This window comes from Chelonia mydas, chromosome 14 (genome assembly GCF_015237465.2).
Source record: "Chelonia mydas isolate rCheMyd1 chromosome 14, rCheMyd1.pri.v2, whole genome shotgun sequence".
In the NCBI taxonomy this organism is placed as follows: Eukaryota; Metazoa; Chordata; order Testudines; family Cheloniidae; genus Chelonia; species Chelonia mydas.
In genome coordinates this window covers 38181424-38195798 of record NC_051254.2, presented here as the reverse complement: position 1 = coordinate 38195798, position 14375 = coordinate 38181424, and the positions used below count along the sequence as shown (strand labels likewise).

Genomic DNA, 14375 nt, shown 5'->3' with positions numbered 1-14375 from the left:
ATCGGCAAGGAATGGGGAGCAGCAGGTGATAACGGAGCAAAAAGGGCATGAAAGGAAAAGGGGGAGAAGGAAACAAACAAACAAGGACACCAAAGTTTAAACTCAGGGTCTGTCTACACAGTATGTGTCTGTGGCCTCACTGCTCTTGGCAGTGTGTTTGCTCCAGCAGTGTCAGCCTGTGTACTCGTACCCGAGCTGGGAATCACACCTCCCAGGTGCTGTGTAGACGAGCCCTCAATTGAACTAGGACATTCTTAATTCACAATGAGGCGCGTGTCCACAGCCACAAGCAGACTTGCACCGAAACAATGGGCGGGAACTAAACCCCACTGAGTGATTTCAGTGACAATCTGTGTGCAGAGGAGCCTTGGCTTGGCGGCGTCTTGCTGCACATCTCACCACCCGCCTGGGACCAGCCGGGCAACAGGGGCTCCCTGGGTCAAGGTGAGAGGCAGCGGGAGCGTGCTAGTGATAAGGCGTAAAAACATCAGCACAGCAATTCATTAATCAGGAGCAACCTGTGAGCTGAAGGGAGATTTTAGGGTAAATATTCAAAGCTGTCTGAAAGTGCAGTCTAAAGGTTAAAGCCCAGCCGATTCAAAATGCCATCTAAGAGCTGGAAGGAAGACTGTAGTTTTAAACTTTGTAAATCTCCATAGACAGAAGGGAAAGTAACAATCCTACCCATCCCTCCCCATCCCCTACCCCCCACCCAGATCTGGATGAACTCTTTTGGGGGCCAGGGGCTATTAGATTTTGTGGGACCTCCTAGGCTCCGGGGTGCAGCCAAAAATGCAGGGTTCAGAGTGTGGGAGGGGGCTGCGGGATGAGGCAGGGGGTTGGGGTGTGGGATGAGGTGAGGGATGAGGGGTTGGGAGTGCAGGAGGGGACGCCAGGGTGGGACCAAGGAGTCTGGAGTGTGGGATGAGGGGGTGGGGTCTGGGAGGGAGTTAGGGCTCAGGAGGGGGGTCAGGGCTGGGGGTGGGGGGGCGGGGTCTGGGTGGGAGTTAGGGTGTGGGAGGGGGCTCAGGGCTAGGGCTGGGGCAGGGGTTGGAGTGCAGGGCGCGTGCCTAGGGCAGCTCCTGTTTGGTGGCACAGCGGGACTGGCAGGCACCTTGCCTGCCCTGGCCCCTCACTGCTCCTCCCCGATTGACCCTGAAGCTGCCAGCACAACCCAGACATCCCTGGCTGCAGCCTTGGGAAGGGGGGGCCAGGTGGCTCCACTCGCTGCCCTGCGCTTGCCTACAGGCAACGCCCCCGCACAGCGTGCAGAACCGGCCCTGCCTCCCCAGGCAGGGGCCAGGACGCAGGGGCTTTACGGGCTACAGCCAGGGGCCCAGGGCTAAAGGGGCCCCGCAAAAGATCTGAAGTTTTGGCGACCCGGAGATCTTTTTGTGGGGGGCCCCTTAGTCTGTGGCTCTGGGTTGCAGACCCTAAAGCCCTTGTGTTCATCCAGCCCTGCCCCTGCCCCATTCCAGCTGCCCCAGTCTCTTCCAGTCATTCTCCTTGGACCAATACTGAACTCATCAGCACTGTGTGGGCTGGTTCTGCTGGGGGGAAATACGAGCCAGGGACCCATGTTTGGGTTTTGTCTGACCCTGGGGAGAGGCGTGTCAGCTTGGAGAGCAGGGACAACGGGGACTGCTCCGCACACACGGCTGGACATGCTCAAGCCCACAATGAGCAGCAATCTGCCCCTCCGCACAGGCTCTTTGCTGCTGGAGCTCCCCGCAAATGTTTCCCACCAACGCATTTGCCGCCACAGCTCGAGATTCTGACCCGGGTTGCACCATCGCTCCTTTGACCTGAGCCGTGAGCCAGCGTTTGGGACCCGCTAGGTTCTTCCATTGACAGGAGAAATTGAATAGAGGAGTCAGGTATTTCTTTGGAGCAATCTTTATAATTAACAAACAATGTCCACAAATTCCTGTGCCCTGAACAGGATAGAAACAAACAGCAGCCAGCAGTTTCCTAACTGGGAAATGCACGTCTGCCTTTCCAGGGCTCCCTGTCCCTGAAGCAAGCCCTCGCTCTGTTTCCTGCCAGATTCACACTCACGACTGCTTCTTTTGACTTTCTACCGCACACACACCAAGCATCCCTCAGCCCCTGTGTTTCCTGCTAGCTCCAGGGAAACCCCTCTTAGGCCCGCTCTACACAACACTTAGATCAACCTAGTGAAGTCACCCAGGGCTGTGAAGCATTGTGCCCTGAGTGCCACAGCGAGATGGACCTAACCCCCGGTGCAGACAATGGAATTCTGCCGGTGACCTGGCGACGGCCTCTCAGAAACGGGGATTAACTACAATGATGGAAAAACCACTTCCCTCGATGCAGGATGTATCTACACGACGGCCCTTCAGCGACACCGCTGTAGCTCTGCTATAGTAGCGACTGTAGTGTAGACATACCCTTATTCTTCCTGAGACCTGGTCTTTACCTACCACTTAGGTTGGCCTTGGTACTGTGCTCAGCGCTGTGAAAACTGTCACACCCTGTGTGACGTAGTTAGGCCAATTTAACCCCTGATGTAGACGCAGATAGGTCAAGGGAAGAATTCCTCTGTCGATCTAACAACGGCCTCTCCCAGAGATGTAGTGTAAACTCACCCTTAGACTGTGATCCAGAAAAGCCAGCACTGTAGTGGGGAAGCCACCTAAGCTAGCCAATGGGAGAGGCCGGTGACAGGGGCAAGTGCTAAGGCCTCCCTGCACAGAGGTAGACCCTTGCTTAGCTGCACACCCCATGGCTGGAGGAGGATGGGGGGGGGGTCCCGTCACATCACCAAAGCGATGACTAGAGTTATGGATGAGACCAGCTTTCTCTTTAAAACTTGACTATTGTAAGTGCACTGAGATCCACAAAGTCCCTCAGCTTGCCTGGACATTTGGTGTGCCCTGCGGAGGAGCAGGGTCAGGCTGGAGGCCAAATTGGAGGCCAGTTGTCGAAGGGTTCCCAAGATACGTCTCCCTGGTAAAACAGCTTCTCTAAAAGTCCATGGCTTCTACCACCATTTGTGTTCACTGATAGAGAAAAGCCCAGAATGGAGCGTTTTGCTTCAACGTCTCACTCATGGGAGAGTTACCCTCAGAGAGTGTCTGGGACCAGGGTTGCCAAGTGCTGAAAATAATTTTTATGGACAGTATAGAAAAAAAATTACGGACAACCAAACTCTTTTACGGACACATACTGACGTAAGATAAAGATGGCTCAAAAGGACAAAAGGGAACAATGTTCAGTCTTTTTATTCCTACATCAAAAGAGAAATGTTAATCTGCTAGTTTCACCGACTTACTAGCCACATCAGCGTCCTCCAAGTTCTCCGGTTTGTGATCATACACACACACGCCCATTCAGGAGCAGGTCACAGGCACAGGGTATTTCCTGCAAAATTTGCTTTGTCTTTTCAATTCTTTCTGCAGTCTCTGGATCCAGCTCTTCCAGCTGGGCCAGTAGGAGTCGCTCTTGTTCCTCCAGGACATGGTGCAGTTGCTGAAAGTAAGACACAAGTTTCTGCCTTTCAGCTTCTGTCTCTGCCTGTGACATACGACCAGGGAGAGAGCAGAGCAGGGCAGGGACATGGACAGACTCCAGGGATAACTGATAGACGCTTGCATCCATAGGACAGAGCATATCATTGGAAGCCCTTGGGCTTTCCTGAGAATGTGCCTTCAGTTCAGTGAGAAATTCCCCCGTCACCTGCTGTTCCTGCAGCCCTCCCAATCCTGGCGATGCAAAGCAGCTGAAGCCTGAGCCCCGCCATGTGGGGCTGACAGCCGGAGCCATGTTGTGGGGTTGACGATGAAGCCCAATTGTGCGGAAATGAAGTCACAGAGGTCAAACAAAATCGCAGAATCCATGACCTCCGTGTTCCACTCGTACCAGTGGTTATCATACTATTTTTTGTGATCTCATGACCCCCCCTACAAAAGCCTTGCAATCCCCTTTTGGGTCAGGACCCTCCAGTTTGCAAAACACTGGCTGAGTGGTTAGCGCACTCTCCTGAGAAGTGGGGGACTCTGGTTCAAATAATGCCCCCCACCCCCGGCAGGCAGTGGGATCATAGAGGCTGACTTTTATTTTTCCCTGGGGGTGCTCTACCCCCTCTCTGCCCTGAGGCCACGCCCCCACCATGCCCCTCCCCTGAGGCCCTGCCCTAGCTCCGCCTCTTCTGACCCACTCCGCCTCATCCCCTAAGGCCTTGCCCTCTGGCTGCCTCTTCCCGCCCCTGCTCCAACCCCTCCGCCAAAGCCGCAGCCAATCTTCAGCTTGCTGCTCTCCGCCCTCCCCCAGGCACCTCCCCAGCCACCAAACAGCTCATTGGCAGCCCCGCAGAACAGCTGTGGCTGGTGGGTGCTGAGCTCCCCCTGTATTTTTTCCGTGGGGGTTTGAGCTCCGGAGCACCCCTGGGGTCAGCACGTCTGTTGCTTCCAATCATGGGACTGAGCAGTGACCAAGTATAAACAGCGACTTACAATGAGACTTAGCCCACATCCTGCTGTTAATGGGCAAGTCAATGAGGCCTAAATTTACAGCAGCGGCCAGATTTTGGGTGTCTCGGTTTATCTCCTTGAAATACAGGACTTCAGGGCACTTGGTCCACCCGCATTCGCAGCTGCAGCCAGAGTCAGTGGGCGCAGCCGGTGCCCAGCCCCTTGGAGAACCAGCCCCTAAGCATATAGGTCAGTCCCCAAATTTGGACCTTAAATCAAAAGACATTCTTGACATTTGGACGCAGCCCAGCATTGTGCTCTGGCTCCTGTGCCGGCTAGCGTGGCTGTTTGTGCCTCCTCCCCAGCAGCTGCAGGCACAGGGAGTGCTCCTGGGAGGGGCAGGAGGGAGTGGGGTTGGGGCATGGACAGGCTGGAGGAGGAAGGGGTGGAAAGGGACAGAGGGGTGTGGCCAGGGTGAAGCTGCACCTCTTGTACTCTGCACGCTGGAAAAGCCCCTTAGGACCATTTAACCAGGGATGCAGCTCTGGCTGGAGCTCAGGACTTGCCTAGGTGCTGCTAAGGTCTGCATTGGCCCTTGTAGCCACTGAATAGGGGGCCCATTGAACCAGCCCACTCCCTGCCTCAGTTTCCCCATCTATACAATGCCTGTGTGTCTCTTCGCGTTACAGTCTATGGAGGACAAGGGGCCATGGTGCTGAGCTCTGAGCAGACCCAAAAAGCTTACGATTCAGTGTCCCGATCTTGAAAGGTCTCAGCGTCCCAGTGATGCCAAAGGGACCGGAGTGGGTAAAGTTACACCCACCATTTACTGAGAAAGGGGCAGAGCACAAAAAGGCCACCCCAGCTGTCTGACTGAATGTCTCTAAGTAACCAGCTGCACACGGTACATCCGACAGCCAGGGGAGAGAAATTACAGGTACTATATGTACCATTCCAGTCTTTTTCCTTTCCGTAACCCTGTACCAAAGCACTGAATCTGCTCTGCTCTGCAACGCTGAGTGAAGACCCGGGTACCTGAGACAGCAGCAGGGGAAAGGTGTTTGAATGATGCTCACAAATCTCAAGCCGCGCGGAGACCAGCAAAAGGGCAGCACTTCCCTCCGCTGAGCTGCAACGTCTAGTAACCACGTTGTTAACCTGCTGCAGCGCTGGACCCGGGTAACCAGCTGCATCTGCAGCAGCATCTCTGCGCAGCACAGCTTCCCCGCCACAGCTGAGTTCCCTCTCCGTGTCCCCGATGGCGGCTTCCCAGACTGCCCCAGGCCTCCTCCGTCTGTCCCCACATCCCCTGCTGCAGCCGCAATGGCAAGTGGCCTGAGAGGTCTCTGTTTATCCCATACCAGGTACCCTGCAGGCCCCTAGTGTGAGCTCCCCTCACACCGGCTGCCCTCGGCCATTGGGCCCCAGCCCTCACTTGGGGGATGGGAGCTTGGTCTCCCTGCAGTCCCTGGTCTCTCTGCTGGGACGGACAAACAGGGAGAAAATGGGAGCAGGCCTTGCTGGGTGTGGTTGTGTGACAGGGTCACCTGCCCCCCTAGGGCCCAGGCTGAGATCCCAGCACATTCCACAGGCCCCTGAGCCGCCCTCAGATGGACTCTCAGCCTCGGTCCCTGTGGTGGTGGGGGAGGCTCTGGGTCATTGCCCTGGGGGAGCTGCTGGGGGAGGGAGGAGATTTAGCTCCTCACAGACAATTTTAACAGTTCTAAAGCTTCAACTTTTTGAATCTCAGTGTCTAGTGTCATTAAATAGTTCGGGTCTGACCAAAATATTGTCTGATCCCCCCAGAATTGATACATTTTTCACCAAAGCCTCCAGGGTTTAAATTGGTTGGGTTCTTCCTGCTCAGCAAACAGCAGGAGTCACTTTCAGGCAAGGAAACCCCGCCCCCGCCCTCCCCCGCTAGCTGCTGCAGGCGGGGCACAGTGTGAACTCAGGAAACTGAAACTTACCCTGTCCCACTGCCCAGAGGGAGCCATGGCTGCAGAGAGCCCCGTGGAAAGTCTCCAGGAGGAAGCGACATGTCCTGTCTGTCTGGAGTATTTCACAGACCCTGTCACTCTGGAGTGTGGGCACAATTTCTGCCGAGCCTGCATCGCCCAGTGCTGGGAGGGACCCGACACAGCCGCCTCCTGCCCTCAGTGCAGAGAAACTGTGCAACAGAGAAACCTCAGGCCCAACAGGCAGCTGGCAAATGTCGTAGAGATCGCCAAGCGGCTGAGTTTCCAGGCAGCAAAGGGAGCAGGAGGGGGTGGGGTGTGTGGGGAACACCAGGAGGCTCTGAAACTGTTCTGTGAAAAGGATCAAACCCCCATCTGTGTGATCTGCAGAGAGTCCCGGGCTCACCGCGCTCACACGGTGGTTCCCATACAGGAAGCTGCCCAGGAGTACAAGGTAGGGAGTTGCTGCGCAATCTAATGGGTAATAACTTTGGATGTTAATTACAGGTTAATGGTGTAACCCTGTCATTCAGCTGTGTGTAGCCTTCATTGCATGAAAGCTGATTGGGGGAGTTACAAGCTGTGGCTGGTATTACTGGTTGTATCACGGTGTTTATTGTTATTTGCATCCCCTAGAGACCCCAGATGAGATCTGACCTCGATTGTGGGGGCATTGCACAAAACCCAGTGAGGGACAATCCCTGCCCTGAGCCATTTACAGTCTAACTGGACAAGAAACACAAAGGGTGGGAGGGTAAACTGAGGCACAGTGAGGGGAAGTGACTTGTCCAAGGTGACTCAGCAGATCAGTGGCAGAGCTGGATATAAAAACCTGGTTTTCCAAGGCCCACTTCAGTGCTCTAACCACTAGCTACTCTGCCCCTTTCAGCAGCACTGAGTAGTGATGAAGTGCAAACAGTAGGAGGAAAAGACTCCTCGATACAGGTCCTAGGGGCGGCAGGGAGAGGAGGTTTCCCACTGGGATTCTGAACTCCTGTCCTGCTCCATGAGGGTTAAACTCAGATGCTGCCGGCCTGCACTAGAGGAGACCACTGGGCTGAACACGGTGTGGGACCCTGAGCACCTTCAGTCCACACCCACAAGGGCTCCAGTCAGCGCAGGTCCATGCCACATGCCACTGGGATCAGACTTATCTTCAGCAAAACTAACCCCTGGGCCGTGCGGACCAGTGCCAGTCTGACCTATTCTCGTGTGTTCATGGGCAAGGACCAGCCAGCGTGGTTCCGTTAGTCCCACCAGGCAGCCCTTTGAAATCTGCCAGAATCCACCACTTCTGGGGTCTTTGCTAGGGACTTTGGGGTCGCTACCCAGAGGCCATTGCCAGGGGAAGGGGCTAGGACAGCACTAGGGCAAACCCCAGCTGTTCCTAACACAAATCAACACATCTAATGGGGTACAGGGCTGAAAGTCAATGGAGTTGGACTCCTTTGAGCATCCCAGCCTACATGGCTGCCCCCGGTGGCTTCTGGGATTGGTATCACTGTATATTAAATCTTCTCAAAAAACAGCTTTATAGATTCACCACCATGGGACACCAGTTTTCCACTGGTTCGACTCAATGGAGAAAGTGGATGTAATAACTTCAAACAAAACGCGCCCAATTTCCATAAATCAGGTTTCATTTCCTTGGTGTCTCTGATGTCCTACCTCTAGAAAGACCCACTGTTGTACACAATATAGTGTGACTGTGTTGGTCCTGGGCTATTAAAAAGACAAGGTAGGTGAAGGAATTTCTGCTCATGGCAGCTTCTGTGGTGAATGACAAGCTTTCAAGCTTACACAGAGCTCTTCTTCAGGCCTGGGAAAGAGTATGTTCCCCAGAGCTGAGTTGTGTGTCACTTTTTTACCAACAGGAGCTGGGCCAGCAGAAGGTATTGCCGTACCCACCTAGTCAATCTCGGAAGACTGCCTGTTATGTAGAATTCTGGGTGGGAAAACACCTCATCCACCCCCTACAACCCTGAAAATGAACCCACCAAATCATTTCTGTTTGTCAGGAAAAAATACAAGCCCTTTTGCAGACTCTGAGGGAAGAGAGAGAAAAGCTGCTGGGATTGAAAGTGACTGGAGAGGAGAGAAGCCGGGAGTATCTGGTCGGTGCCTGTTGTTCTTTGCATGCTGGGAGATGGAGCTGGGAGGGATGTTTATTGGTAGATTTCTCTGTGGCCTTGTGTGTGTTTCTATCTGATCATGGGATACTGTGTGTGTGTGTGTGCGCGTCTGTGTGTGGGTGCGTGCAGATGTGCATATCACAAATGTTCTCTCCCTCAAGAAGGACAACAGCGTCTTCTGCAGGATCTAAGATGCATTTTAGTTAATGAGTTAATTACGACCCCTTGTGGCTTTCACAACATTTCTCCCAAACCGCACTGACTATATCCCCGTAGGCATGGAGACAGCCCTTGCAGAGAGATTGGGCCCAAATGGGAAGCGGTAAGAAAATCCTCTCCTTTGTGATCACAGTGTATAGTCAAGTGTCAGGATGCGAAGAATGGTGGGTTTTGAACCTCAGCCCACAGAGACTCTCATGACAACCCGACCGCTCTCCAGAGCCAGCGGGGGAGGGGCTAGTGGAACTCTGGCCCACCAGAGGATCTGCCTACGAAGCTCCTGATTGGAGCAGACGTTCGGCTGCATCAATTACGCCAGCAGGAGTCACGGGAAGTTGTCCAAACAACTGAGTGAACTCCCGATCTGCTGCTGGACTGGACCCTGACGCTGGCTTGGCCCTGACATTATTCCTGACTCAGGTTTGACCTGCAGTACTGCTGTCTGACTTTGGCTTGACCCTTCGCGTGGCTGCCTGACTCCGACTCCAGTCCTGATCCCCTGTGTGACTCCAGACACTGATTCTGGCTCAGCCTTTGGCGTGACTTCTGAGCTCGACTGTAGCCCCAACCCTTGGTGAGATCCTGACTTTGACTCCAGCTCTGACTTCGGCTGTAGTTAATGACTTCTGACTGAAGCTCTGAGCACTAGGCCTGATGGCTCATGGCCTGGTTTCTCCACAGATGTGTTAGAGATTGTAAAGAAACTCTCTTTTGTAAGACTGTATGAAAGGTCATCAGTCTCCATCCGTGCTCCTGACCAGCCCTTTCCTCATTTCTTATAGAAACAGACAGAAACCGAGAGGCAGAAGATTATGTCTGAATTTCACCAACTGCGGCAGTTCCTGGAAGAACAAGAGCGACTGCTGCTGGCCCAGCTGGAAAAGCTGGACAAGGAGATTGTGAAGATACAGAATGAAAATATCACCAAACTCTCAGAGGGGATTTCCCATCTCAGTGAGCTGATCAGTGAGATGGAGGGGAAGTGTCAGAAGCCAACAAGTGAATTCCTGCCGGTGAGACTGAGCTAGAAACATCCCAAATCCCAACACAGGGACAGGACAGCTCCTGAAGTATGGGCACCGGGGTCCAGCAGTCAGAGATCTCAGTGTAACTCAATGTGTGCATTGCTGAAATGTGAATGACTATTGTTCTTTGCAGACTCACAGACACATTGATATTAGAGCTGGAAAAGCCCCATTATCTCAGTGAAAAAATGGCCCCGGGGCCAGGGCAGGGCTGATTTTCCCTATATTTGCAAAATCCCTTTCCTGGAATCCCAAGTGGGTGTCAGGTGGTACTGAGATTTTTTTTTAATCTCTCTCTGCTCTCTCTCCTCTCTAGGATGTCAGAATCACCTTGAGTAGGTACGTGGCTCTCTCTCACTCCCACACATACTTGACAATGCTGGGGAAGAGCATGGAGATGATGTTTGCACCGCATCTCCACAGCAACATGTGTGGGGATTTTGGATACAAATCTCTCAGATAAACTTAATCCTGAGGTTCTCACCCTGGTACAGAAGACTCTGGAATTCTCCATTCAGTGGAAAAGACTGACCTCAAGTGTTTCTGAGAGATGTCACATCCCTGGGGGAGCGGCTGCCTCAGGATTGTGGGGATGGAATATGGGCCTGTCACTACTGGGGCCCTGGTTACCATTCAGCCCAAAGCAGCAGTGGTCAAGAGTCTTTCCCACCTGAGTCTTTCCCGGCCTGAGGACAGTTTGGAGACCTGTGTGGAATGAGCTGGGGAGGGGGGAGTTGGTGTCTCCGTTTAGTTCCTAGTGGACAGATTTCTACAGCACTTTACATAGGAACCTCCTGTCCCTCAGAGCGTGGAGGCCAAGGAGTGAATTGGCCATGGAGACTCAATTCCCCTTTTGTCCCCAGAGCTGAGCTCACCAGACCAGAGTTGAAGAATATTAAGGAGTCCTTAGAAGGGCAGGTTGTACGGCCATGGGCTGTGTTGCACCTGCTCTGAGGCTGGGAGAAGTCGAGGAATTCGAACTCCAGGCATATTAGAGCAACGACTCACGAGCCAGAACTTATCATGAGTCACACAATGAAATATAATCACTGGAAATTGTTTCTCTCCAGGTGTGAGAAGGGGAAGTTCCAGCAGCCAGAGGAGATTTCTCCTGAACTGGAAGAGCAAGTCAGCGATTTCTCCCAGAAAACTATTGTGCTAATGGAGACTCTGAGGAAGTTCAAAGGTACCCAGAAGGATCTAGGAATGGAAATTGGGAAGAGCCTCTGAGACTGTGGGAAGAGAATGGTGCTGGTCAATTAGTTCACACTTAGATGATGCTTCTATTTAATTGCTGGGTGAGAAAGCCAGACACCTGGGTCCAAGACACTCAGGTTGATTAATTCAAACCTTTGTTTGCACCAGAAACATGCTTTTCAATTACAGTTACAAAGTAAGAAATGACTCATCGACTTTAAGGTCAGAAGGGACCATCATGATACATCGACTCTGACCTCCTGCACATTGCAGGCCACAGAACCTCCCCACCCACTCCTGCAATTTCCCCGTAAAGTCTGGCTGAATTACTGAAGCCCTCATATAATGATTTAAAGACTTCAAGTTACAGAGAATCCACCTTTCTTCTAGTTTAACATCGGTAAATGATACATGCCCCATATGGCAGAGGAAGAAAAAATCAATCCCCTAGTCTCTGGCAATTTGATTTGGTGGAAAATTCCTTCCCTAGCCCAAATATGATGGTCAGTTGGAGACTGAGCATTTCAGAAGACCCATCAGCCAGGCACCTGGGAGAGATTTCTCTCTAACTCAGAGCACTCCCCGACTCGTGCCCCATCACCAGCCATTGGGATATTTGCTACTAGCCATCGCATATAGAAAGAAGTGCTGTTCAGTTCCCTTCTCCTGCGGCATAGGTGGGTCATTGGGGATTTCTTCTAGGAAGCTCTAATTACACCTTACAATGTCTGGAATATTAGACACCTAAAGTGGGTAAAGTTACTTTTATGCCAAAGTCTTTGTATGATCTGGGTCTAGGTTATGACAAAAGGCCGTGAGTGAATGAAACAAACCAACCAGAGTTTGAAGGGTGGGAGGGGATGAGGAGGGGAAAAGTAAATCTCTCTTACAGATTGTGTGTCCTGGGATGGTTGTGAAGCTGAAAGGACGTTGGTTCCATTGCTGGGAGATGGCTGAATGAGAGAGGAAGTAGAAGGTTTCAGTTAGTTTCTATTAAATGCCTGAGTGTGTCTCTGGGGCTCTCGATCTGTTTCTCTGTCATGAGGAAATCACAGTTCTATGCGTTCAGAGTGGGGACGCTGTAAGTGAGCTGTAGCTCACGAAAGCTCATGCTCAAATAAACTGGTTAGTCTCTAAGGTGCCACAAGTACTCCTTTTCTTTTTACGAATACAGACTAACACGGCTGTTACTCTGAAACCTGTTAGAAATATGAAAGTCTGAAATCTCGTCTCTTTTCTCCTTTCCCCCGCCAGACACTCTGCCATCTGCACTGGAATCCCTAGGAGCACACAGACAGGGTGAGTTTGCAGCTGGAGATTGTCTTTAAATTAGGAGAAAATTCCAGTGAAAACATCTTCATGAGATTGTAACGAAAGTTACCAACCAAATCACCAGTGGCTGTGGCACACACAGCCCTAAATATAACCTCTTCACAGTGAGGAGATCCAGGGGCACTGGAACATGGGGGCCGGGGGGCCAAGCTCACCCTCTTTTTAACATGGGCATAGTTTGGGGGCAGGGGGCCATGTTGGCCCCCCAAACTGCAAGCCTTGGGCAGGCGTGGAGCATCGCAGCATTGGCTGTGCTTCATGGAGGGGCGGCTGATCAACTCCGCCTTGTGTAGTGCAGCTTCTTCCTGGTGCTTGTCCCTCTCAGTGGCCCCACCCTTGCTCCTCTTCCCCCCGGACCCTCCACCTGCCCTGGGTGGTGCACGCCGGAGAGTGGGGACATGGGAAGGTGGAGGGTCAGGGGCTCTCCATAGGGGCCAAGGCTCCCAGCCTGGACAGGGTCAGGGCCTCGGCGGGAAGATGAAGAGTGGGGCAGGGCCAGGGAGAGGGCAGGGCCACAGGTGGTGCGACCTAGTACCCCCCTCCCCAATTTCTGCCAAGGTGCCGGAACACCTGGGGAGATCCCAAGCTGACATCACACAAATAATCCTGACACCAACCTTAGTGCTGAGTTCATGCCCATGCTAATGAACAGAAACACTCTCCCTGAGCAGCACCCGAACAGAGCTCCCTGCCCTGAGGACTGACACATCCCTCTGCTTTACCCTGGTGCAGGGGGTCTCCTCATTGCTCTTCTCCAACATCCTGCCTTTCCTCTGGGCAAGGCTGGGCTCTCCCATTCGAGCTGCTTCCTGGATTGGAGCGATCCTTTCCCTCTGATGCTGCCAGCTCCTCCCTTCTCTCTGGGCTGGGGATGGGGCTACCTCACCCAATGCCAACTTCTACTCTCTGGTGTTAATCAGCTCTTCCCCAATGCTGCATCTTCCTCTCTGTTCCCAGCCCTGGGAGTGGAGACTGCATTAGAGGAGGGAGATTTCCTCTGGGCTTCAAAACTGTACCTGCTTCCTCTGCTCCCTCCCCACTAAAACCTTTCTTGGTGTGTCTCTCCTGCTGGGAATGGAGCAGAATCAGCAGGGGTAGCTGGGAGCTGACGCTTATGCAAGCAAATGGGAAATTAATGAAGTGGGTCTCCTTACAGAGACTGAGGAACTGCAGTGACATCCCTGCTCAGTCTCAGGTGCCCAGGACAGAGGCAGCTCCCTGGGATCCAGGCCAGTCCCAGCCAGAACAGGGCTGCTGGGGAGAGTGAGAAATGGCCCCAGCCTCCCCCAGGGCCGAGCTCTGCCCCTAACGCTCTGATTCTCTCTCCCCAGCGAATGTGACTCTGGATCCAGACACGGCTCATCCCCAACTCGTCCTCTCTGAGGATGGGAAAAGTGTGAGATGGGGAAACACGCGGCAGCGACTGCCCGACACCCCTGAGAGATTTGATACTGAGCTCTGGGTGCTGGGCTGTGAGGGATTCACCGCGGGGAGACATTGCTGGGAGGTGGAGGTGGGGGGTGGGCGATACTGGGCTGTGGGGGTGGCCAGAGAGTCTGTGGGGAGGAAGGGACGGATCAGCCTTAGCCCTGAGCGGGGGATCTGGGCTGTGGAGCAGTGGGGCGATCAGTTCCGGGCTCTCACCTCCCCTGTGACCCCCCTGAGCCGGGCCCCCAGCAGGATCCGGGTTTGTCTGGACTGTGACCGGGGGCAGGTGACATTTATCGATGCTGGTGACGAGGCCCCGATCTTCACTTTCCCGCCGGGCTCCGTCCCTGGGGAGAGAATCCGCCCCTGGCTCTGGGTGGGGCTGGGATCCCGGCTCCGCCTGTGTCCCTGAGACCCACAGCAGAGGGGGGACCGGAAATCAGCCCCTCAAGCCTCACGGACCCCCCGTCTCTATGACCTTGGAGGACTCCCATCGACCCAGCCCCTGGCTCCTCATCTCTACGACCCCTGGAAGCTCCTCCCCCTCCCTCCCTGCAGCCCCAGGCATGGGAGGGGGAGGGGGAGGAACCCGTGGGGCTGCAGGAGGGGCAGAGGGGCCCTGAGGGGCAGAGGTGGGGGCTGGGCAGGGGG

General features: G+C 53.7%; 1 protein-coding gene and 1 long non-coding RNA gene across 3 annotated transcripts; one reads left to right on the top strand and one right to left on the bottom strand.

The window, feature by feature from the left end:
- Positions 1–3231: 3231 nt before the first annotated feature.
- LOC122462868 lies at positions 3232–6307 on the bottom strand. The gene is made up of 2 exons (XR_006285745.1): positions 5257–6307; positions 3232–3492 (listed from the first exon to the last, which is right to left on the bottom strand). It is a non-coding gene; the product is annotated as an uncharacterized LOC122462868 (long non-coding RNA).
- A 67-nt stretch (positions 6308–6374) lies between these two features.
- LOC119567518 (zinc finger protein RFP-like) lies at positions 6375–14349 on the top strand. Of its 2 annotated transcripts, XM_037913695.2 has the most exons (7): positions 6376–6845; positions 8410–8505; positions 9525–9755; positions 10084–10106; positions 10838–10953; positions 12219–12263; positions 13628–14349. In XM_037913695.2, exons 1-7 carry the CDS (start codon positions 6429–6431, stop codon positions 14134–14136), a joined length of 1437 nt encoding a protein of 478 aa, XP_037769623.1. In that variant the 5' UTR covers positions 6376–6428; the 3' UTR covers positions 14137–14349. The 2 variants fall into 2 exon arrangements, with proteins under 2 accessions (XP_037769624.1, XP_037769623.1); XM_037913696.2 differs by lacking the exon at positions 8410–8505 and having other exon boundaries at positions 6375–6845.
- The last annotated feature ends 26 nt before the right edge of the window (positions 14350–14375 follow it).